General features: G+C 49.1%; 1 protein-coding gene and 1 long non-coding RNA gene across 6 annotated transcripts; one reads left to right on the top strand and one right to left on the bottom strand.

The window, feature by feature from the left end:
• Positions 1-2241: 2241 nt before the first annotated feature.
• On the bottom strand, positions 2242-5900 carry LOC113996719. 4 transcript variants are annotated; one of them, XR_005564417.1, is made up of 4 exons: positions 5464-5892; positions 5210-5314; positions 3946-4227; positions 2242-2904 (listed from the first exon to the last, which is right to left on the bottom strand). It is a non-coding gene; the product is annotated as an uncharacterized LOC113996719 (long non-coding RNA). The 4 variants fall into 4 exon arrangements; XR_003543868.2 differs by lacking the exon at positions 2242-2904 and having other exon boundaries at positions 3811-4242; positions 5464-5900; XR_003543866.2 differs by lacking the exon at positions 2242-2904 and having other exon boundaries at positions 3811-4227; positions 5464-5890.
• A 5315-nt stretch (positions 5901-11215) lies between these two features.
• On the top strand, positions 11216-24106 carry CCNF (cyclin F). 2 transcript variants are annotated; one of them, XM_039383636.1, is made up of 17 exons: positions 11216-11252; positions 13401-13555; positions 13978-14084; positions 14814-14881; positions 15397-15590; positions 15914-15967; positions 16484-16588; positions 17125-17202; positions 17592-17743; positions 18487-18651; positions 19513-19636; positions 19988-20168; positions 21000-21087; positions 21458-21557; positions 21869-21999; positions 22186-22355; positions 22910-24106. In XM_039383636.1, exons 1-17 carry the CDS (start codon positions 11231-11233, stop codon positions 23305-23307), a joined length of 2292 nt encoding a protein of 763 aa, XP_039239570.1. In that variant the 5' UTR covers positions 11216-11230; the 3' UTR covers positions 23308-24106. The 2 variants fall into 2 exon arrangements, with proteins under 2 accessions (XP_039239570.1, XP_027593728.1); XM_027737927.2 differs by lacking the exon at positions 11216-11252 and adding an exon at positions 11825-12009.
• Positions 24107-24196: the final 90 nt, after the last annotated feature.

The raw sequence follows: 24196 nt of genomic DNA, 5'->3' as shown, positions 1-24196 counted from the left end.
CCCCAGAGCAGAGCTCAGTCCCTGCCCCTCCTCTGCCCCTGCCCAGGCAGTTGGAACTGCAGGGAGGTCTCCCCTCAGTCTCCTCTGCTCCAGCTGAACACATCAAGTGCCCTCAGTGTCCTCACACAGCTTCCCCTCAGGGCCCTTAATCATCTTCATTGCCCTCCTTTGGACGTTCTCTAACGGCTTCAGATCTTTCTTTTATTGCAGTGCCCCAAACTGCCCCAAAATTGCAGGTGAGGCCTCCCCAGAGCTCTGCCTTCCCATTCCAGGTCACGGGGGAGTGAAGAAGCCCAGACCTCCGGGAAGTGTCAGTGAAAGCTAGAGCTCACATAAGGTACTAACACGCCCACAGCTGCCCAGGGATGCTCCCGTTTCAGCGAGGCTGTGCCAGGCAGGAGCTCTCTCTGCTTCTGGCCGTGGTTTGCTCTGAGTCCCGCAGGGCAAACCCAGAGCTTCCCCTGTGAGCACACAGGCTCCATGTAGGAGATGTCATCACAGCTCCCAGGGAGCACCTTGTGGGGTCCCCCATCCTCACCAAAGGCTGGCCAGGTGCACGAAAGCTTCTTGTGTTTTGGATATTACATGTGGGAAGCTCCACACTGATCCATTAGAGAAGGCTGAATATCCACTGAGTAAGGAACCGGTTCCTTTGTTCTAAACTAGATTTTGGCCATGGCTGCACCTGCAGTGATGCCTCTTTCTGCAGGAGGCAGAGGTTTCACTCCCACTTACTCAGAGGAAATTTTGGGGAAGCAAACTGAAACAAAGGCAACTGGGATGGAAAGAGAAATGTTTTGCATTCATTCCAAGTTTTTATGGTGCAATTAAATAAAAGCAAAGGAACTGACAGTGTCTCACAGTGGCACAGAATCCTTCCTGCCTCATGGAATCCAGGAGGAGTTGCAATCTCTCCCCCTGATTCCAGTTGTGTCTGAAAATTATTACATTAAAAAGAACAAACCAAATCATTTGTCCCAAATTGAAAAGAAAACCCAAAACTACCAAAAAGCAATCAAAAATATTTTTGTCATAACTTGCCCAATTTGATTTTGCTTTGCAATCACATTGCAAAATAATTCACATGGGAAACTTCTGCCAGCCTAATTCTTACCCTTGCCCTTCTAATTAATCAGACAGTGGCCTTACAGCTTGATTCTGTTTTCTGTTCTACTTAAACTGTTTAGAAATCTGCTAATGATTCACCTTCCTGCAATCAGATGCAGCAGTCAGAGTCCTTCCTACACTTGTGCAAAGTTTGCTGTGAAGAGGATCACAGCACAAAGAAACCATCCATGGATCCATAAAGAAAATCATTGGCAGCTGGGGAAGTACATTTGGGATCTGGCCCTGTATCTAATGCATGTCATTAGCTACTTGCAAGAGACAAACGACATGAGGGAAAGCAGTTTCTTTCCATCTGTGGAGAGCTCAGAAGATATTCTTCAACCTTTCATATTCCACTTCTATTTTGTATTAAGAATTCAAGTCTCTAAAGATCCACCTTGTAAAATTGCCTCTGAAGTGTAACGGGAGACACCATGAAATCCCGGCACTGCAAAACTCAGGGAAATGAATTTCCATCGTGGCTCTGCATAAATTTGTTCTTTGCTGAGGCTGAGCCTGGGCAGTGACTGATGTTTTTATGCAGGGCTTTGAGGCTTAGATTTCCCAAGAAGTGCAGATGCACTGCTGGGAGTTCCTTGGAAGCTGCCGTGTTTACAGGGCTCAGCCTGGCTGGGCTGTGTTTAATCCAAGTCAAGTCACAGGAGATTGTGTTCCAGCCCTCTCATCACCATCCAAACTCTGTGTTGATATATGCTACTGCAAAGAAAACATGCCCTGTTTGAGAAGGGAGGGCACGGCATCCCTTAATGCAGCAGGACTTGGTCTGAGGTCAAGCTAAGAAGTCAATCCCAGCTCTGGGTCCGAACCAGAGGGACACATTGACAGATGGCCATGGTTGTGATGTGGCTCATGCACTGGCCCCAGGGGCAGGAGCCTGAGCTTAAAAACAGCTCTGGAAACCCACAAAAGGCTTCTCACTGCTCTCCTCACAGCATCCCAGTCCTGGGTCCAGGATTTGGACACCCCTGGACCCAGGCAGGTGAGCCCTGAGGAAGGGAAGCAGCTCTGCTGAGGGCCCTGCCAGCAGCTTCCCAGCCTGGCAAAGGGATGGGTTGGGAGAACCACATCCTGGAAAATGATCCACGTGCTCTGAAAGCCATGGGTGCAGGCCAGGAGGACAGACACCATGGGCAGCTCCAGAGTGCCATGCGTTTCAGGCACACATCTGCTCAGGCTTGGGGGGCCTCAGGGGGCCTCTGAGGGGTCACGGGATCCCCAGGGCTGGGGGGCTGCTGCCTGTAAATGCCACATTTCTAAACATGTGGCCTTTGGTGTTTGTTAAATGGTTGCTCTATGACCACGAAGGTTTTCTGTGACCACAGCTGGCCAGTGGTTGTGGTGTACACCTCGAAAGGGTGTTCCTGTCACCCAGTTGTTGCCTGTCCTGTGACAAGCAGAGCCTGTTGGTGCTCAGCAGGCAGGAAAAACTCCAGAATATTGTAGTACTGGGTCTAAGGCTGGCAGAGATGTGTTGGCTGTGATAAGATGAATGTCAGTCCTGCAGACTGAGCAGTCTGCCCTGGGACACAGGCAAGAAGATAAACCGCTGCTGTAACATTAGCCACGGACAAGGCTTTGCAGGGATTTTGTTTGTTGCAGGAAGGAGATTTAATTTTGCTGCAGTTACAGAGAGCAAGCAGGAACCCCACACAATTTTTTCTTCAGAGACCTCATTTTGAATTGAGTGGAGAGGGGCTCTGAGTCACAGCTGGAGAGGCTGCAGTTGTGATGCCTCAACACTTCATTCTTTTCCACTGGTTTTCAAACTGTTTCCTTCTGTAGGAGGTCATAGATGACAAGAGAGGGAACACTGACAATGTTGTCTGGTACTTCTATTGCCCCACAGCCCACCTTGCATCCTTCACATGGCAAATGCACACTTCTAAGGGTTACTCCTGCCACACAGTGCCTTGCAAGCTCTGGTGCTGCCTAAGCAACAACACTTGTTAAGTGTATTCATCCACTTCAGCCTCCTTCACCTCCACCCAAAAGTTCTCGGGCTCCAGCATCTTCCACAGCCAAATGATGATGGATTTGGGCAAAGACCAAGCTTTTGGAGACAATGGGGCAAAAAGCCCTCCAAAAAAGGCTTTTACACCCACCCAATCCAACCTCATGGATAGTCACAGGATGCCAACATGTAAATCCTTTTATTTTGGCCTTGGTTTTCTTTTGATCCATCTTCATCTCTTAAAAAACCTCTAAATTGGGTTAAAAATAAAGAAATTGAACAAAGACATCTAAACGCCCACCATTTTACCGGGATTCTGGGTGGGAAATTGCGGGTTCAGGGGAATATTTGTTACAGGACCTGAAGGAGTGGCCTGAAGCTGTGTCAGGGTAGGTTTAAGCTGGATATTAAGAAAAGCTTCTTCCCCCAGAGGGTGATTGGGCACTGAACAGGCTCCCCAGAGCAATGGTCATGGCTCCAAGGCTGCCAGAGCTCCAGGAGTGTTTGGACAACATTCTCTGGCACATTGTGGGATTGTCTGGAAAACCTCTGTTTTACAGCTTCCTTCTTTCAGCTAGAGCCCTCCAGAATCACCATCATTTCTCTTGCTGCATCAACAGCTCTCCATCCATTTCAAGTTCAATTGAAAGCACATTTTCCCCCTTGCTTGTGTTCCTAAATTATATCCCTAGCTCATTTCAAAATATCAATTCAGAAACTTGGCAAGGTGATTATTAATAACAGCTCTGTTCTTCTCCGGAGGAGAAATAACACTGGAAACATGTGAAATGTGTACACAGCTGTCACTCTCACTCTCCTCTTTTGCCAAACACTCTGTTCTTTACAGGAAATAAAACCAACCCTACATCCACTATTAAGTGGCTGAGGCTGTGTAATCAGCACAGAACCATGGAATTAGGGCAGTGTTCCTTCACGTGTCCTGAAACCCAAGGTGGCACCACTGTCTGCCAGGAGTTCGTGCCTGGCTATAGGTGGATCAGCAGCAGATCCAGAGCAGAGTTTTTAGAGCTGGGCCTGGGCAGTTCCTTCATTCACTTGTGTGGAGCTCATCATGTCAAAATGCTTCAGGAAAATATTCTTGATTGGACTCCAAGATATCACATGGGCTTCCCAGGAACCCGGAGCTGCTGGAAAGCACCAAACTGGCAGTGAATTAGAATCACAGAATCACAGACTGGTCTGGGTTGGAAGGGACCTTAAAGATCATCCAGTGCCACCCCCTGCAGGGACACCTTCCACTAGCCCAGGTTGCTCCAAGCCCCATCCAACCTGGCCTTGGACACTTCCAGGGATCCAGGGGCAGCCACAGCTTCTCTGGGCAACCTGTGCCAGGGCCTCACCACCCTCACAGGGAAGAATTTCTTTCCAATATTCCATCTAACCCTGTCCTCTGTCAATGTGAAGCCATTCTTCTTGTCCTGTCCATCCATGCCCTTGTCCAAAGTCCCTCTCCAGCTCTCTTGTAAGCCCTTTTTGGGTACTGGAGTAAAGTACATGTTTTCTCCTTTTTCATTTTTCTTTTTTCTACCTGTACTTATAAAACTTGTAGTAAAGTCCTGAAGACTTTTTCATTGCCCTTAGTGCCACAGGGTGTGCAGTGAAGAAGCTCTGGGGTGTCTCCTGAAGAAAACCCACATTGCTGTGTACATGGGGAGCTGAGCTCAGTGATCTAGGTGTCCCCCCTTACTCCATGTCCCCACCCCATCCCTGCAGGAAACAGGGTTGTGCTTCCCCAGTGCACGCCAGGGAAGCTTTCCCAAGCCCTTTGGAGGATGAGCAGGGAATGAAGTCCTTTGGGAATAGAATGATGGGGTGCCTGTAACTTCTGTGGTGGAGGGACAACAGTAAGGAGTTCCCCAGGAAGGGAGTGGGGGAGAATTCCTCCAGGGATGGATTCATGCACAGAAGGGAAGTTGTGCTTTCAGTCCTGCAAGATAAGGAAGACCCAGCATGGAATGTCTTTGTTTTGAGAGGAGGATAAAGTGTAAAAAAGCTATAGAGGTATCCAGGAGCTTTTAACTCTGAGGATTTGCCCTTGGAGTTATAAGGCCAGTCTTCTTTAGGGACTTAGAGGGAAATAAGTGCTCACACAGACAAGGTGCTGCTCACCTTAATCAGTAGTGCCAGTGGCTTTGTCTATCATGGGCCCAACAGCCCCTTCCTGGCACCTCAGCCTCTGGGGTGCTGAGGATCTGCTTAAAGTATCTTGAAAACCTGGCATAAAAAGATAAATTAAAAAAAATGTATAAATTTAACATCTCATATCAGCAAGAGCTTGGGAGCTTGGGAGGAGAAAGTCTGGTGGCTTTGAGAGCCTTTGGCTCTGTTCTGTGACTGCCAGTCCTGGTATGGCTGATACAGACCTTCTCTCTCTGCCTTCCCTGTGCAATGCTGTATCCCTATTCCAGCTCCTTGGCTCTGCTCCAGGTCTCTAGCTCCTACAGAAGTGTGTTTCTGTAAGAAGTGGTGCTCTTCAAGTGTTTAAAGGGAATCAGATATCATTCAGAAGTTGGCCAAACCGCCTGTTTTCTGCCGGAGAGGGGATAAGTTTCCACTTGAATGGAGTGGGAGTAAAAGCTGCCCCACTGAGAGCCCCCCAAAGCAAAGCTTTGGAACCAGCCAGAGGATGGGAAAGGCCTGGGCTGACAGTGACGTCACTGACCCTCCAGTACCTCCACAGAACCTCTGGAACTCACCCCAGAACCTCCAGACATCCGTCACTGCTCCATGGCCCTTCCTGGGGCTGCCCAGGCTGGGTCTGCCCATCATGGGGGCTGGGTTGTTACTGGACCCACCCACACCACCACAGACACAAAGCTGGCAGGTCCTGTGGGCCATTAGCATCACTCCTCATGCTCCCTTTTCCATGGGTTTCCTGCAGCACCACGGTGCCTTTCCCACCCTGAGTCCCCGCACACAGAGTCTGTGTGCTGTGCAGCGTGGGGCCTGGGTTCTGCAGCACCTGCAGGAGGACACCAGGGTGATCCACCACCTCCTACCCGGTGCCAAGGGCTGTGCCCTGTCACAAAACCTGCCAGGATGAGGATTTCACACATCTGTGAGCTGGCCCAGCGTGCCAGGTGCTGGTTTCACCTCGTGCCCTGAGCCCTCGCGCGCATATGGCAGAGAGCACCAGCAGAACTCACAGCCCTCTTTCTGAGAACCTTTCTGCAGGACACTTTTGCCAAGTCATTTGTTCCTAAAAGCCATGTTCACCCTTCCTCTGCCTTGGTGGGACCAGCCCTGGATTTTGGAAAGCACTGCATTAACCTATTTCATACAGGTTAATTTACCTGGTTTACATTCAGGTACCGCCCTAGAATAGTGCTACTCATGGAGGGCAGTCAAATTACACCTAACAAAACATGCAGATTTGTGAAATTAGAGCTTCTGGTTCCAAAATATCAGTGCACCCCTTCTGGCTTCGGAATGCTGCACTGGGATGTCCTCAAACTGGAAAAACGCCTGAAAACTGAAGGTTCGATGCCCCATCACATGAGTTTGATGCCACCTCGTGGTAACTCCATGCCTTGATATACAAGGGAAGGGTTTCACTCTCAAGGTGTTCCATGGCCCGATTTGCAAGGGAAAGGTTTCACTTTTGGGATGTTCCATGTCGTGATTTGCAAGGGAAGGGTTTCGCTCTTGGGATGTTTCCCAAGCATGTTCCTTCTGATAGAGAAACACAGTTTGGAGAAAGGATGGGTATCCACAGATGTCCAGCTCTTCAGTGCTGATTTGCAGCCCCACAGCATTGTTAATAAATGTTAGTATGAGTGTAAAACACAGGGATTGCATCAGTAATGCTATGTGGAAATACCTACAGGAATGGGATGTGGCTACCAGAGAACATGTTGAGATGTCCTGACATAAAACTTTTCCCTCATTGTCTTGGGATCTCAGACAAACACTTCCACCCAATTTGCAGCTGGATTTGTGGATTTGGAGGAGCTCTTTCCTCCCCTGGAGAGCAGCTCCTTCTCCAGACCAGTTATCATTATATTATACTAAAGGTGTAACAAAGAGCTGAATTATCTCACCTTTCAAAAGTGGGATGGGAAACGTTACAAAGACTGGTAGGACTATTTCAATTGAGAATTGGCTCTTTCCAGAGAAAATTTTCTCTCCTCCCTTCTCAGCACTTCAGCCTTATGACAACAGGGAGAGATTTGCCAGGAGCATTCATGGAGTATTTGAGCCTTCCATGCAGTAAATAGCCCAGATTACTTTCATTTGCCCTTCAAACTGCAGGAAAGATGCCGCTTTAAAACTGCCAGAATACATTTTATGGCCACTATAATATAAAATTCCCATGTCCACCGATTGAATAATCACAGACTAAATAAAAATTGTAGTGAAATGACTCCCTTTTTCCCAAGCCACAGCTACTCTCGTATCCACAAGGCCCTGCAGAAACGCTGGATCCTGAAGGCAGCATAGCTGGGACCTTTCTGCAGCCGAGCTAATTACTCTCAGGTTTCAGCTTGGCTAACTAACTTTCATGTGGCCCTATGACAGCACAGGCATTTTCTTTTCAAGTCTGGAACTATCTTGGACAGTGTTGGTTAGAAAAACCTCTGCAAACCAAAGAGTTCTGCTGTGAAATGAGACAGATGTCACTTTACTGTCCAGATAAATGATATTACTTTTGCAACAGCATGTAATGCAACCTCCAGCGTTCAGGGGCTTGTCTGCAACTTTTTCACCAGACTGAAAACTCTGAATGCCTAAACTTAGCTGTTTGTTAACCTGTTCACTGACTGAAGAGTTTAGAGGGGATGTTACATTCATATAGGTTTATATCACTGTCTCCAAGTCCTATTTGACCGAAATTCTTCATCTTTGCTCTTTCCTTAAAATCTGTACATTTGAGTCTGATTGCAATCCATTAACAAATTAGAGTGGAAAAATGGACTAGTTCTAAAGAGACTTTCATAGATTTCTGAAGAGGCTTTAAAAACTGAAGTGCCTGAGGCAGTGAGTGAATGATAATCTGTGTATCCTCTTTCTCTCACATGGACTTGAGAAAGTGCAAGCTGATATTTGCCTGGCTAAAAGGTATTTTCAGCAAATTTTCAGGTTTTCTGGGGGAATGTTGCTGTTGAATGTATTGCTTAGATGGTCTCAGGCCCTCGGATCTCTTCAGAAGAGGGATCACCACCTTGAGTGAAACTGGAGCATCTCCAATGCCTGGAGAATCCCAGGTTTGGCAGAACAGCAAGTAAGTGTTACCCTTGTGTTGAGTCTTGTTTAAATCACAGCAATCAAGGCAAACCAAACATCTTTGTTGTATTTACCCTCATTTCCACAGCCAGAAGTGAAGGGAGCAAGGAGGCTTTCTGATTGAGGAGAAATGCAACCCTCTACCTGCTCTTCAGTGGAGAAAGAGGCAGGATAAATAAGGGAAATCAGAGAAGCCCAGAATGGTTTGGGAGGGACATTAAAGCTCATCTCAATCCAATCCCCTGCCACAGGCAGGGACAGCTTCCACCAGCTCAGGTTGCTCCAAGCTCTGTCCAACCTGGCCTTGGGCACTTCCAGGGATGGAGCAGCCACAGCTTCTCTGGGCAACCTGTGCCAGGGCCTCAGCACCCTCTCAGCCAAGGATTTCTTCGCAATACCTAATCTGAACCTGGCCTTCACCAGTTTAAGGATATTCCCCCTTGTCCTATCACTACATGCTCTTGTGAAAAGTCCCTCTCCAAGGGAAATCCAGCTCAGAAGCTGGAAATAGTGATCAAATAATGCACTAATCAGCCTTCTCCTCTGCAGGAACTGACTCTTCACTGTAATGGCTTTCCAAGGAAGTGCACCTGTGTTTAGCATGGTGAATCCAACCTGATCTTTTGGAGAAGTGGCCATGTTTAGGTAATGTGTGTCCTACTACACACTCGTCAGCCTCTGATCTGGTTTCTCTATCAGTGACAAAACCACCTGGATGTCCTGCCATCCTATTCCAGAGGGGACAAACCAGGCCAAGGTTTACTGCTTCTGAAAACCTCACCTCCCGCCTCCCTGTGCCCACCCACGTTTTGGCTATACCTGTCCTTCAAACGTAACCCTGCCATGTCTGGAAAGAACAGGATCTACCTGAGGGGACTCTGCACCGCAGCTCACTCAAGGAGCATCTTCTGCTGCGATCTGAGCTCTCTGTGGGGAGCTGATTTCTCATGTTTTGTTTGCTGGTTCAGCTTATTTTTAGTTGACAGAAAAAGCTGTGAGGCAGAGAAGAAATAAGGAACAAAAGCCGACAGCGTGATTAACTTTTTAACTCAAAATGCTTCTCAATTAAAAGAAGCTAAATATTCCCTGCGCTCCTGGTGCTGCTTTTCCCTGTCAGCAGCTGTCGTGCTCCCCATGAACATGACGCAGTTCCACAGATGGAGGAGGTGGAGCTGCATGGGAGAAAGGCTGATCACAGCTGCTGGTCCACCGTGGTCACCTCACGGGAGTGGGGGACAACGCATGGGGTGCCAGCCCAGCACGGCCAGAAGCAGCCACTAGGCCGTCTGAGCTCAGCCTCCCTGACCATAAAATGAGATCCCTGGTGAGATTCCAAAGCTATCCCAATCCCAAGGGTGTGGGTGCAGAGAAGCAACCAGAACTTCATGTCCTATCACTGAAAAGTGCTTGTGAAATCCTCTAACAAGTCTCACAAATGCTACCAGGAAGAAATCTCAGCTCCGCTGGGACTGACAATGTTTATCCAAGGTACAGCATTGGGAAACTTTTCAGCCACCACAAACTGGGGCACAGTCATTTTATGTCCCACAAAGTAACAGCTCCTCACTGCTTCACATCTTGTGAGACTTAAGACTCACAAAAGTCTTCAGATGGGCAGATTCAATATCTGATTTTGCTTTGTTTGCCTTCCAGCCTTTTCAATACACCTCCTTATGCCACTCTGCTCTTTGCCTTCGGAGGATCAGGGCTTTCCTCTAAATCCTGCACTCAGGGTTGAACTTTGACCCCCAATTGTCTGCCTAATCCCCCCTGGCCCTCACACAAGGCCAGGAAGGGGCAGGAGCAGGGCAGTGTGCTGGGGAGGGACAGGGCGATGCTGTGGCTCAGGACATCAGGAATGGCCTCTGTCTGGGCAGCTTTGCTCCTTCCTCAAGCAGGAATCCCAGAATGGTTCAGCTTGGAAGGGACCACAGTGGGGCATCTGGTCCCACCTCCCTGCTCAAGCAGGGTTATCCCAGAGCACATGGCACAGGATCGTGTCCAGGAGGTTCTGGAATATCCCCAGAGACACTCCACCCCCTCCCTGGGCAGCCTGTTCAGTGCTCAGTCACTGCACAGGAAAGAAGTTCTTCCTCATGTCCAGGTGGAACTTCCTGGGCATAAGTTCCTGCCTGTTCTCTTATCCTATTGCTGCCCCCCCCCCATCGAGCAGAGCCTGGTCCATCCTCTGCCCCCTCCCTGCAGATCCTGACACACGCTAGGGAGGTGCCCTCTCAGTGTCTCCTCTCGAGACTAAACAGCCCCACCTCCCTCAGCCTTTCCTTGTCCCATCAGCATCTTCCCTCTCTGGAGCTGCTAGAGCAGGTCCAGAGGAAGCCACGGAGATGCTCCCGGGGCTGGAGCTCCTCTGCTCTGGAGCCAGGCTGGGAGAGCTGGGGGGGTTCACCTGGAGAAGGCTCCAGGGAGACCTGAGAGCCCCTTCCAGTGACAAGGGATGGAGAGACAGGACAAGGGGAAATGGCTTCCCACTGTCAGAGGGCAGGGTTAGATGGGATATTGGGAAGAAATTTTTCAATGTGAGAGTGGTGAGCAGGTTGCCCAGAGAAGCTGTGGTTGCCCCATCCCTGGGTGTCCAAGGCCAGGTTGGAGCAACCCGGGCTAGTGGAAGGTGTTCCTGTCCATGGCAGGGGGGTGGAACTGGATGGCCTTCTAACCCAAACCTGTGTGACTCTGTGATCTGCTCCAGCAGCTCGGAGTTTCCCTTGTCCTGAGGAGCCCAGAACTGGACACAGCACTCCAGATGTGCCTCCCCAGGGTGAGCAGAGGGGCAGGATCCCCTCCCTGACCTGCTGGAAATGCTCTTCCTCACACACCTGAGGATGCCCAACCTTGGCTCCAGGGCTGGTCAGGGACAGCTGGGGGACACCGGGACCCCCAAGGCCTTCTATGCAGACCTACTGCCCAGCAGGTAATGCCCTCCCTAGTGCTTTAGCTCCAGCACGGACACTCTCAGGCGCTGGTCGCTCAGGGTGGAAACCATCAGGCAGCAACAAACCCCCAGCGCTACATCAGCAGCTCCCTTGGCCGGGCAGCATCAGCCCATCACAGGTGGCCGCGGGTGAGTGTCACCGCAGCGGCAGGGCCGGCTGCTGCCAGCTGGGTCGTGCGAAGAGAAGGGACTCCTGGGCCCGGGGGGAGCCGGGGACGGCGCTATGCCCCAGGCCGTGCCGGCGCGGGATAACGCAGCACCGCGAACATGGCGGCGGCTCCGTGAGGGGAAGCACCCCCTGCCATGCACCGCCCGCCCGGTAGGGGGCGCGCTGCCGCGCGCGCATGCGCCGCCCCGCCACGGGTTCGAACCGCCAACTGCCCCAATTCGAATTCGCATCCTCGCTGCCCAATCACAGCGCGCGGCGCGGATCCGACCCCGCCCCCTCCGCCCTTCTGGCCAATCGCAGGCCCTGCTGTGTTTAAAACAAGTGAGCGCGGGCGGGGGGCGGCACTGCGGGGCGGCGGGCGGGCCCGGTGGGTGGAGCTTGCGCCGCTCACGGCGCTCGCTGGGCGCGCCCGCGGGGCCAGCGGGGCGTGTCTGCCCGGCAGACCCCGCCCGCTCCCGGCGCTCCGGTCCCTCCTCTGGCCGTGCCGCTCGCTTCGAGCCGGGCAGGGCGCTGTGTCCGCCCGCTTCACGCTGGGTCCTCGGGGCAGCGCTGCGATGAAGACGGGCGGTGAGCGCGGGTCTGCCGCGGGCGCCGCGTCCTCCCGCGCGGAGGGGCGGCCCCGCCGGGCGCCTCGTGAGGGGGCTCTGAGGGCAGGGGTGGGCACGGGGCACTCCGAGCCCTGGCCGGGTGAGGGGCTGGCAGCGGCGGGTGCCGGGCCGGCGCCTGCGCGCCCAGATTCAAACGCGGCGGTGGCTCGGGGCTCTCGGGGGCTCCCCCGGATCCCGCCCGGGCCGCCCCGGCCGCAGGATCCGAGGCTGTGGCTGTGCCTGAGCACTCCGGCCTCGCACCAGGGCTTCGGGATGTATTCTGGGCGTGGGGTAGCGCAGCAGGCGCCTGTGAGCTTGTAGGGTGCACGTTAATGTGCAGGACACTCCATGCAAAGCTAAGAGAAAGCGGTTTTTACGCCACGGGTGGCTGAGCGGTGGCACCGGTTGCCCGCACAAATTGTGGGGTCCGTGTCCTCGGAGATGATCAAACCCGCCTGGAGGGGATCCTACCCGTCTTGGCAGGGTGCTTGAACTGGGTGACTCTAGAGCTCCCTTCCAGCCCAAAGTACCCTGATTTCATGAGGCGACGCTTTGGAAATTAACCTGTGCCACTTCCTGTCTTTAGAAATTGAGTTTTCCCTGGGTTGCTCAAGTACCCCCCGCTCCCCAGGCATTTGGATGCTCATATAGACAGAACTGGCATCCCAGCGTAGGAGTCCATTTCGTTTTCATGGCAGTGATACTGCTGAAGAGAATATGTTTTATATATATATATGTATCTCTCTCTAGATATACATATATATAATAGCAATAAATATAAAGATAGATATATATATATGTTATATATATAACATTATTGCATTGCAATAATTCTCCAGAAGGTGCAGGCAATGGATCTTACATCAGCACCCATGGCAGCAACTGGCTACTGGGAGATGGGCTTGAGCAGGTTTGGTGGGTCTTAACTTCCTACTATCTGTGGTCACATTCCAAGGGCTGCTGTCAGTTGAGAAGGAAAAGTTGGGGTGTGGGGGAGGTAAATTAAGTTGTAGTGGTGACAGTTAAACCATTTGTCGCTACTGAGCAGGGACAGTTAAGCTGATTGTCACCACTAAACACAGTCACAGGAGTCAGGGCATGGAGGGGCTCTCTGTGAAGAACATGAGCCATCCCTTCTGAGCCTCTGGGCTTTGTTAACCAAACTGAAGGAGCCCCTTACTGCTCTGAGGCTTAGTCTTGTCGTGTTATGTGGCACATGCTACATTTCTCTGGTTAATATGTTTGAAGTGTCCTGTGCTGCAGTGAAAAGGAACTCAAATAAACACCTTTTTTGTGTGTATACTCTGCAGTGCCTTTTTTCCTTGTGCTGTTCCATCACTAACTGAGGTGTCCCATGTCTTCCTTTTGCAGTGGTTCACTGTAGATGTTCCAGATGTTTTTCTTTCCCTTCAAAACGAAGGATAATAAAACGACCTCGAGTCCTGACATTCTTAAACCTGCCTGAGGATGTTCTGTTTCATGTCCTGAAAGGCCTCCCTGCTGCTGACATCCTCTCAGTCAGAGCTGTAAGTCTGCTGCTGCTTCCCCTCTGGCAGGTACCACGTCTCAGCCCTGCCTGCAGGAGCCTGGACTGCGCATGGAACAGGCTTTTCATGTCAGAGTGAGCCTGAAGAAACCCAAAGAGTACCTGCAAGGATTAGACTTTTGCTCTCCTAGTGGCAGTTTGATCTCTCACTGCTCAAGCTTAAGAAGAGTAACAGCAGTATTTGAGTGCTCTGTGCTCATTTTCTGTGGCAATTGTCCTGCTGGATCACTGTGACTGAACAAATTGGTTTGCCATCTTTTACCTTAACTTGTTACCTGCCTGATAATGGTTATGATTAACTGGTGATTAGTTAGTTACCTCTCTAAAATTAGATCACAAAGACTTGCTTTTCTGTTGGTCCCTTTATTTTAGTAATTATTATTTTGTGCTCCCTCCGTGCAGGTGCACTCACACCTTAAATACCTTGTGGATAATCATTCCAGTGTTTGGGCACATGCAAGTTTCCAAGACATGTGGCCTTCTCCAAACAACCTGAGGATGTTTGAAAGGTAAACTTTAAATATCAAATTTGTCTGGCCTTCTAGAAGGGGATGTTTGAAGACAGATACGCAGTTCTAATCAGTCTTCAGTGTAACTGGGGGATGTGACTTGTACAAAGAGGAGAAGTCTTGGTTTGGGGGATGAAAAATGGTTGATTTCAGGTCTAAGCTGCAGCTGATTGCTGCTGTCTCTTCAACCAGAGCAGAACCCATGGCATGTACCAAAGTTATTCCTCTTTATGGGCATCAATATTCATATTGGAGCATAGTACATTAACTGAAATCTTTTCCTGGTGCTTACATATGAATGACCAAGTGAAATGAGAGGCTCCAAAGAATAACTGTGTTTCTGAGTTGGCTTGGTCACTTCCTGTGTAAACCAGTATATTGAAAAATAGGTGAATTTCAGTAACAAAGTTTGAAAGGGTAACAATAAATATGCTTTAAAAAGATGGAAAATGTCTTTTTATCCATCTGATTTTAAGGGCATCCATTGGTTTTGTAGTGTCAGAAATTTCTTCAACAGGTTTAAATGCTACAATAACTGTTTTTCTTCCGACTGCCACTTTGCACGTGTTCTCTGTCTGAGGAAGACTCCTGTGTGCACATCAATTTGGGAGAGAGGAGCACAAGGACTTGATGGTTTGATGCATGTCCTTGAGGGTGCAAGTCCCAAAATGTGCATTCTGGTGTTGGGAATGATTTCAACCTCAAACACCTTCTTTGTTTGCCATTCAGGGCTGCTGAAAGTGGTAACTTCGAAGCTGCTGTGAAGCTGAGCTTGGCATACCTGTACAACGAAGGCTGTGAGTGTGGAAGCTTGTCCTGGGGCTTTGGGGGAACATGGCATGGCAGAAGGGAGCTTTACATTTCAATGCTTTACCACTGGCTGCTAAACTGAGCACAGAGCCTGTGAATTTGGATTTAGGAGTTGTCCTCTGCAAACTTCTGATCAAACTCAGCTGCTTCCCTGGTGTGATAAAAAATGTGTCAGAAGAGCCTGACAAGTGCCAGGAGGAGCCTTCTCACAGAGGGTCCTGGCAGGACAGGCTCTTCCACGCTGGTTTGTTTGTACACTGGCAGGAGTTAACACTGCTGTGAGGGCTGGGATTTGCAACCCCCCTGCCCTCACCTTGGGGTTATATATTTCTTAACCCTGACTGTAGTAAGATTTTTCTTCTGCCGTCTCCATGATTTTTAAGGCACTAAATGGAAGAAATAGTTCAGTCTTCCTGATCGTTTCCTATTGTGTGTCTTGGCCTTGCCAGGCCAGGCACTGTGAACAAACTGTACATGAGTTCTGTTTTTGTCTCTGGTTCAGTGTCTATCACGGGCCACGGTCGTGCAGAAGTGAACGGAATAAAGGCATCTCACTACTTCAGCTTGGCAGAGCACCTGAATGTGTGTGCAGTGCCCTTCATCTGGCTGTTCATCCGTCCTCCCTGGTCCTTCACTGGAAGCTGCTGTAAAGCTGTGGTCTATGACAGTCTCAAAGCAGAGTGTCAGCTCGAGAAGGTTTGGTTTATTTCTGCCCTTGACTTTCTCATTATTTTGGAAAAAGTGCTTTTGTTCCCCCAAGGAGCCTCCTGTGCTCTTGTTGCTTCAATGGCTGTGGCTCAATCATTTTATTGAATTTATGGCCAAACCACACATGATACATCCCCAGTGCCAGGGGCCTGTACTGTCTGTTCTGAGAGGTTCAGTGCTGTCTCAGATCTAACAAAACATGGAGAAAAGCAAGGGGAAGGAGTGATTGAAAGACAAGCCAAAACTGTAGTCTGAAATTACTAGCAAGAATTGTTATGGTTCTTTGTTTAACAATCTTTATCTTTCTTCAGGCTCAGAAAGGATCTATTCTCCACAGCTTGGCTAAGGTCTTGAATTTCTTTGAGGTGAGCAGTGTTCCCAGTATGATGTTTGGGTTTGTTTGATGCTGGTGCTGTTTGCCTTGATTAAAAAAATAAGTCAGCCAGATGCTCTTATGCTCCTCAAGTGGCCCAGGAATTTCTGTTCTCGTGAGTTTAATTTACTGGTTGTTTAAAGGAACATTATTAACTTAGTTTATTGAATTGTACAAACAGTGAAATTAATTTTGGCTTAATCATGGGCTTGTAGTGTGTTCAGGTCTCAAAGGAAGCCTTCCAGTCGTAATGCCTAGCAAAAAAAAAAAAAAAAAAAGAAAAAAGCCTTCAGTGGCAAACAAGCCAAAAAGCTTTTTTCTGGCTGAGGAAAAGCACTAATTGCTCCCAGAGCCTGAGTCTGCAAATGAGTGGATGTGGGAGCATCCCTCAGAGGCTGAAGGGCACTCCCAAGGGATGGATTCTGCTGTTATGTAGCTTCTGAAGTGTTGAGGCATCCAGTTGTCTGGGCAGAAAAAATAAATACCAGTGTATGCCTTCTGTTTTTAGGATGAAGGAAAAAAGAAAGAATCCCTTGAAATGCTTGAGGAATCATCCAAGCAGGGTTGTTTAATCAGCTCCTACCTCCTTTGGGAAAATAACAGAAAGGCTGCTGTAAGTAGTAACTTTTTGTATCACAACAACTTTTCACTTAACTTCTGGGCCTCTGTTATATGCAAGGAATGTCCTCAGAAAGAAATTGCTGTTCCCGAGCTTACCTTCATGGACAAGGAGAGCACTAAGACCTCTCTGAAATGAGCTTTGGTGTCTGGCTGGGGGTTTGAAGTGAGGAGTTGTAGCTGAGGTGCAGCAGAGGTTGCTTTACACTCACTCTGCTGAAGACCTGGGCACTGCTGGCCAGTGATCCCAGGGCTCACTGGGGAGCAGGAAGGGGAGGCTCCTGCCTTGTCAGTAATAAATCTGCCAAAGCTCTCACCTTGTAATCCTGAGTGCCAGGTCTCATTTCCTGTGAGACCTTAGGCAAGAACTGGAGAAAAGTTCTTAAAAACAGCATTGTCTTAAAAACTGGTTGCTGAAATAATAGATGTACCCCCAGGCAGTGTGTTTCCTCTGGATATTGGTACTACAGTTCTTCTGTTTGTTGTGTAAAGGCAATGGGTTTTTACATCTGTTTACACTCCTCTCTGTAGATGTCAGATCCTGGCAGATACCTCCAAAGTCTCAGGAAGCTACGAGACTACGCAGCAAAGGGCTGCTGGGAAGCACAGGTAAGACTGAGTTTTCCCTGAAGAACAGTCTTTAATTGGTCCTTTCTGTGCTGCCACTGTAGGTTTAGATTTCTCCTTTTAGAAGCAGGGCCAACACTGCTGGATAAGGTCGATATGTGCACGTGTATCTACTTTGCACATTCCCCTCTTTGGGAAATGACTGCACACCTGTGGTACAATGAGTAAAGATCCATCTTTTGATGGACTTAAAAGCCTGGCCCCAGATAATGTGTGTGCTCAACATTTTAAACCAAACTAGGAACTACTGATTCAAGTAGTTTGTCTTGTTCTCTCTGTTTTTAGCAGGAAAATTAGAGGACCATCCTGTGCTACCTGAGTTTGTATTTGGTAAAATAAACACACTTTCTTTTGTGTTCTCTCTACTACAGATAGCTTTAGCCAAAGCTTGTGGGAATGGAAACCAACTAGGATTAGAAGCGAAGTCTTCCAGGGAAATGGTTTCTCAAATCTTTCAAGCTTCCCTTCCTATCAGCAAGCAAAGCATCTTCACTGTGCAGAAAGGAATGAATGAAATAATGAGGTAAGAACTTGGATCCAGGAGTCAGGCCACACAGCAGAAACCATTCCCTATTTCCCTCTACATCTCTACATTCCCTCTACAACTTCTCTGAGCAACCTGTGCCAGGGCCTCACTGCCCTCATAGGGAAGAATTTCTTCCCAATATCCCACATAACTCTGCCCTCTGGCAGTGGGAAGCCATTCCCCCTTGTCCTGTCTCTCCAAAGTCCCTATGGACTGTCTTTTCCTGAGTAAACACCCACAGTGGAGTCAGCTGTGTTATCCTGCTTCTCAGTCCTTACCTAGTTCTTTATCCATCCCTGGGCAGAGCTTGTTACATTCCATTGCTCTCTCCCATGAAGGGCAGCTCCACCACTTCACCCTGCTGGTGTATCCTTCCTAACAAGTACAGAGCCATCCATGGCAGCATTCCAGCCACACAAGTTATCCCACCATGGCTCTGGAACTGGTGAGATCGTGACCCTGTGACTGCACACACACTTCCAACCCCTCCTGTTTATTCCCCATGCTGTGAGTGTTGGTGTGCAGGGAGGTGAACGAACAGGCAGGTTTTTTGGAATCCAAAAGAATCCACCACATCCACACACACCCTGAAGGGGCTTGGCCTTCTGGCTCCCACCTTGGGAGGCAGCTCAGGACCACTTGGCACTGCCTGGCTCATTCCCCTGTTGGATGTGATGCCATGAGCATCTTCAGACACTGCTGTCCAAGTCCTTCCTTACATCTCTCCCTTCCCATTCTAGGTACATCCTGGTGGATTGGCTGGTGGAAGTGGCCACCATGAAGGACTTTTCCAGCCTGTGCCTTCACATGACAGTGGGGTGCGTGGATCGTTACTTGAAGCTGCGACCTGTGCCTCGTGCTCGGCTCCAGCTTTTGGGAATAGCCTGCATGGTCATTTGCACACGGTGAGGGTTCTGCCTGGTGAGCAGAGCTGGGGACTGTGATCACTCATTCCCGCAGCTCAAACTGCTCCCCCAACCCATCCATTGCTGGTAATGCTGGAAAGACTCTTTGGCTCCCCTCTACCTTGACAGCTGCTTAACTGTGTTCACATACAAACAGTCTCTGCAAATGAGGCACAAAATGCAGTTCCTTGCAGGTGTTTTCATATTTTAAAACAAGGTCATAGTGGTGGATTGCTCTAAATGTATTCCATCAGCAGCTGGAATTTGGCATGAGACATTGGCACCATGCCAAAGTAATAACTGCAGCAGTGGTGTTCTGTAGTTTAGATTGTTTGACTCAGGTGAACTCTGTGGTGAGGTGCAAAATTATCCTTCTATGCTAATTTCCTCAATATCCTGCATCTTAACCTAGGAGAGGTTTCATAAATGAAGAATTAAGATCACAGAATCACAGATTGGTTTGGGTTGAAAGGGACCTTTAATAACCATCTTATCCCACCCCCTGCCATAGGCAGGGACACCTTCCACTAGCCCAGGCTGCTCTGAACCCTGTCCAACCTGACCTGGAACACTTCCAGGGATGGGGCAGCTACAGCTTCTCTGGGCAACTCGTGCCTCACCACCCTCACAGCCAAGATTTCTTTCCATATTAGGAAGAGTATTCCAAATTAGGAACTTTGTAGTAGATGGTTCTGACTTACAGGTGAAATAAATGAAGAACTGCAGTTCTCTCTTTCCTGGTCTACCTGGGAAAGTACCTTGTGCAGTTTAACTGGAGTCATCTTGGGTGCATTTATCTGCCAGAGCTGCACAAATTCCCTTTCTGCTGGGGCTGACTGTCAATATTATTTGACGTTGCAGTTTCATCAGCAAAGAGATGCTGACGATACGAGAAGCTGTGTGGCTGACAGACAACTCCTACAAGTATGAAGAGCTGGTCAGAATGATGGGAGAGATCATTTCTGCCCTAGAAGGAAAGATAAGGGTGAGTATGGAAAGTGGATGGAATATTTCCCCCCCCCGAGCTGCTGTTCAACTCAGGCTGTGGCAGTGCTTACCTAAGGAGCTGGGGGTTTATGTGAGTGTTCCCAGTCAGCTGTGGAGCCTGTGCATGTGTCAGAGCATGTAGATGCAGAACCCTCTGCCTTCTGTAGAGATTTAAAACTTCGGTTTTAGGAGGCCATTTATTCTCTCACTGGAGAGCATTTCAGTGTAGTAGTTAAAAAAACAAAACAAACAAAAAAACCCTAAAAAAACAGCATCTCCTGCAAACAACTGTTCTAAACACTTTGTGCTGGTCCTATATTTCCAACCTCTCTTCTCCTTTCTGCACCAGATACCCACCATTTTGGACTACAAAGAAGTTCTGTCAAGCATAGTCTTGCTGGAGAGAAGAACTCTTCACCTTTACAGCTTCATTTGCGAGCTGTCCCTGCTGAACACGAGCCTCAGTGTGTACTCCCCGGCCCGGCTGGCGGCTGCAGCTCTGCTGCTGGCCAGGATCCTGCACAGCCAAGGTGAGGAACCTGACCTGGACTGGGGCTGCAGCACCGTGTGCCACTCTGCCTGCTCTTTTTAGGGAGGGTTTGGGGTGGGTTTGGGTGTCAGTTTGCCTTGAGGCAAGATGTCCCAGTCACTGTGCTGGGGGAGGTGGGAATGGGGTGGAGATGAGGGGGATATGAGACTTCAGAATGAAGAGTTGAGTTCAACCTCTTCAGCTGTACTGGGCCCCCAAGTTGGTTAGAAGGATGGAGCACCTCCTGTGAGGAAGGACTGAGAGAACTGGGATTGTTCAGCCTGGAGAAGAGAAGGCTCTGGGGAGAGACATTAGAGCCTCTTCCAGTGCCTAAAGGGGCTCCAGGAGAGCTGGAGAGGGACTTTGGGCAAGGGCCTGGAGGGACGGGACAAGGGGGAATGGCTTCCTACTGCCAGAGGGCAGGGTTAGTGTCCAAGGCCAGGTTGGACAGGAGTTGGAGCAACCTGGGCTAGTGGAAGGTGTCCCTGCCCATGACAGGGGGTGGGATGAGATGAGCTTTAAGGTCCCTCCCAACCCAAACCATTCTGTGATTCTATTATACCTCTTAATAGCTGTGATGCACTAGAGCATTAGCACCAGACTGTGCAAGCTTTGTGTTTAAATGAGAGTGAGGATTTCTGTCCTTAGCTGGAACTTCAGTTTGGCAGGTAAACCTCTCCTTAAAGCCAGCTGTGAACTTGAACGAACTATGGACAGACATAAGCTTGTTAAGATCTTTATATTTATCCTATTAAAAAAAAAGCTGTCTGACTACAGAACTCCTAAGCTTCGTGAATGTGTAATTCAACATATGAATATGTATCTCCTCCAGCACACCCCTGGACCAGCCAGCTGTCTGAGTGCACCGGTTTCTCTCTTGAAGACCTTGTCCCCTGTGTGCTGAGCCTCCACCAAAAGTGGTAATGGTTTAGGGACTCTTTGGGAGGGCATGAGTACTTGGATTGCAGCTCTTGCAGATGTGCTGCACCTGCACAGTCAGCCCTTCCCAGTGAAGGAAAAGCTTATGGGAAACTGCCTTGATCCCCCCACAAGACACTAAGGCCCAGTTCAGGGCCAGCTGTTTTATTTCTCCCAGCTGGTCTGGCCCTGGGTCACAGAAAAGGAATTAAATGCTCATATGCTTAGAACCAAATATCCTGTCTAAGCTGCAGAAACACCAACTCCCTTAGCACAGCACTGAGGGGGACAGAGGGAAAGTGCCTAAATTGGCAGGTTTTCCTAATATTGTTTCATAGCATCTGAGATTGGGGTTTCCATCTTTCTTCCCAGCTTCCATGATGATGTCCCAAAGGATTATAGGCAGGTGTCCCTCATGGCAGTGAAGCAGCGATTTGAGGATGAGTGTTATGAAGAAATAGGCAAAGAACAGGTGGGTGAGCTGGGTCTGCATTTGCTGCTGTCTGACACCCAGAGCTGAGCTGCCCAAGGCAGGGGGTGGGGAACTGCAGGTAATGGGAAAGGGATTTTTTACTTCAGACCTTTGGAGGGAGAATATCTAAATAAAGTGGTAGTTTAAAACTTGATCTGCAGAGACTCTAACTGCTCTTTGAGTTTCTTTGGGAAGAACTTGCTGGGATAGATTTCTCCTAGAAAATAAATAGCCTCCTGCTGGCTATTTAGTCCTTCTGGGAATCTCATGGTCTAATTCTTACTGGCCTTTTTATTTTTTTTTTTTCCCAGGTGATGAGTTACAGCCAGCTCTGCTCAGCTCTAGGTGTGAAACAGGAGGACCCAGAGCCCAGTCCCTTGCATAGGAATGTAGTGGAAATTCAGACTTTCCTCAGCTCTCCCTCTGGAAAGAGAGCTAAACGGTGAGTGTAACTCATGGCTGTCAGTGGCTCTGAAGATCAGCCTGAGCCTTTCCTCCTCTCTGGTACCCTGAGGTTTCATTCTTAAATACAATCGATTTTCTTGTCCTTACCTGGACATGCCTCTTAAAAGAGCTGGAGAAGAAGACTTGGCTTTTAACACGTGACTTGTGGATTGTTTTGCCACAGGAGGAGGGAAGACAGCATTCAGGATGACAGGGGCAGCTTTGTGACTACACCCACAGCAGAGCTGTCCTCCCAGGAAGAAAGTCTGCTGGACAACTTCCTTGACTGGAGCTTAGATTCCTGCTCTGGTTATGAAGGTGATCAGGAAAGTGAAGGCGAGAGAGAAGGAGATGGTGAGCAGTTTATTCTCCTTATATAAAGCAGCCAGGAGCTTTAAACCTGTATTTTCATCTTTGCTTAAAACCGTTTCTCAGGCACCAGATGCCTGAACTTTCAGCTGAAGACTGATTGGAAAAACTCTTCCCCTTCCCTGGTGGTTATAATTGTTAAACTATCTCAGAGGTATCTGTTGTTTCTCTGCACTGCTTCAGAACATGATGAGGGGTTTTGTAGCTGCTCAGCATTTTGAAGTGAGGCTGTTTGCAGCGCACTAAACGTGATGAACAGCCCACTGTGTTAAAAACACTAATAAGCTGTTGGTTTTGCTGACTCTGGGCCTGGCTGCTTGTTTTCTAAATAGCTCTTAGTACCTTGGATCTAAGTCCAGATAGTCTGAGGGGGGAGAAGACACTGTGTGAAAAGAGGGTGAACTTTGAGCTCTGCCCTTCATGTGTGAGCAGACAGAAGGTGGACACTCTTGCTTGGCTTTGTTCTGTTTGACTCTGTGCTGGGTGCCTGCTTAGTGCTGGATTTGGGCAAACTAACTTTCTGTCTTCCCCCCCTGCAGTGACCAGTCCCAGTGGGATCCTGGATGTGACTGTGCTGTACCTGGACCCTGCGGAGCACTGTGGGCAGGACTCCAGTGACGACGACAGCCCCGCCGGGGACTGGGATGTGCCTGCGGTGCCCCGGAGGGACACGGAGCTGCCAGGGGAGTATCTCACCCCAAGGAATCCCAACCCAGAGGGGAGCTCGGGCTACTCCTCTGTCAACAGTGCCAGTCCCACCTCTTCTGTGGGAGGCAGCCCTGGAGTTCCCCCCAAACCTACCTCAGCACTGCCCCCTGGCAGTGCCACGAACAGGGAGCCACCCCGGCCCCACGACCTGCACAGGAGGCAAGTCAAGAGGAAAAACATGGCAGAACACACTGAAGAGAGGCTGAACTTGGGCTTCTTAAGCCTCTGATTTCTTTGTGCTTTTAACTTTTCCAGGATTCCTGGAAACCATATTTCTGTTGCAGTCATACAGGGATGATAGTGAATATTGTAAATACCTCCAAAAAACAACCCCCTTTCCCTAAGCCTTGTCTGTTCTGTGTTTCTGTAGCTCCCATGTGGGCTCTTTCCTCCCTTCACAGCTGCCTTTTTACATGTCCCCTATTGTCTGATCCTCTGCTAACTAAGGTTCAGCTCCCTCTGAAATTTTTAGCCCACTTTTGTCATCCCTCCTAGTGATAAAAAAGAACTGTCCTGTCCCTTGCTTCCTCTGAGGCCTGGCACTATGAAATGAATTGACATAGGATCTCAAGTTTCTGAATGTAACACTATGCTTGGATTCTTCCACTTGAAAGACCTCTTTTGAGATTGTGCTGCCTTTTTATTCTGGCCAGGTCTCCCTCAGTTCCCCTCTCCTGTCTATGGCATTTGCTGCACTGATACAAGGTTTTTATTGAAAAACCCCAGAGGTAAATGAAGGCTCACTGCAGGTCTGAGCTGCTCTCTTACCTACCTCTCATATGGTTTAAACCTCATTTGCCTCTTTTCTTGTTGCCATGTTTTCCTCACCTGACAATTCCTTCTGTGCCTTAACACATAATGAACAGTGGAATACCGAGGTACAAGACTTCCAGGAGGTGTCACTGAAGTTAACACTGGAACTGGACTCCAGGACTGTTTAGAAGTTACTGTGGCATTGGCAACAGTTCAGATACAGTGTAGTGAGTGTTTATTGACAATGTTTTTTATAAAATTGTTTTGTTACTAGAGGTGGCTCCTGCTCTTCCTTCCCCTTGTTCACTGGCCTGGGTCTGGAGAACTGCTGGCGTGGTTGGGGATGAGGTCAGGTTTAGCTCTGA

This window comes from Pipra filicauda, unplaced genomic scaffold (assembly GCF_003945595.2).
Source record: "Pipra filicauda isolate LSUMZ 115617 unplaced genomic scaffold, ASM394559v2 scaffold319_size1146426_pilon, whole genome shotgun sequence".
In the NCBI taxonomy this organism is placed as follows: domain Eukaryota; kingdom Metazoa; phylum Chordata; class Aves; order Passeriformes; family Pipridae; genus Pipra; species Pipra filicauda.
This window is presented reverse-complemented; position numbering and strand designations above follow the sequence as displayed.

Excerpts from the sequence above, each read along its gene's own strand:
- CCNF (XM_039383636.1), top strand. The coding sequence starts at position 11,231 with ATGCAGACCTACTGCCCAGCAG. Across the intron at positions 13,556-13,977 it reads ACATCCTCTCAGTCAGAGCT|GTGCACTCACACCTTAAATA; the intron begins GTAAGTCTGCTG and ends CCCTCCGTGCAG. Across the intron at positions 16,589-17,124 it reads AAAATAACAGAAAGGCTGCT|ATGTCAGATCCTGGCAGATA; the intron begins GTAAGTAGTAAC and ends TCCTCTCTGTAG.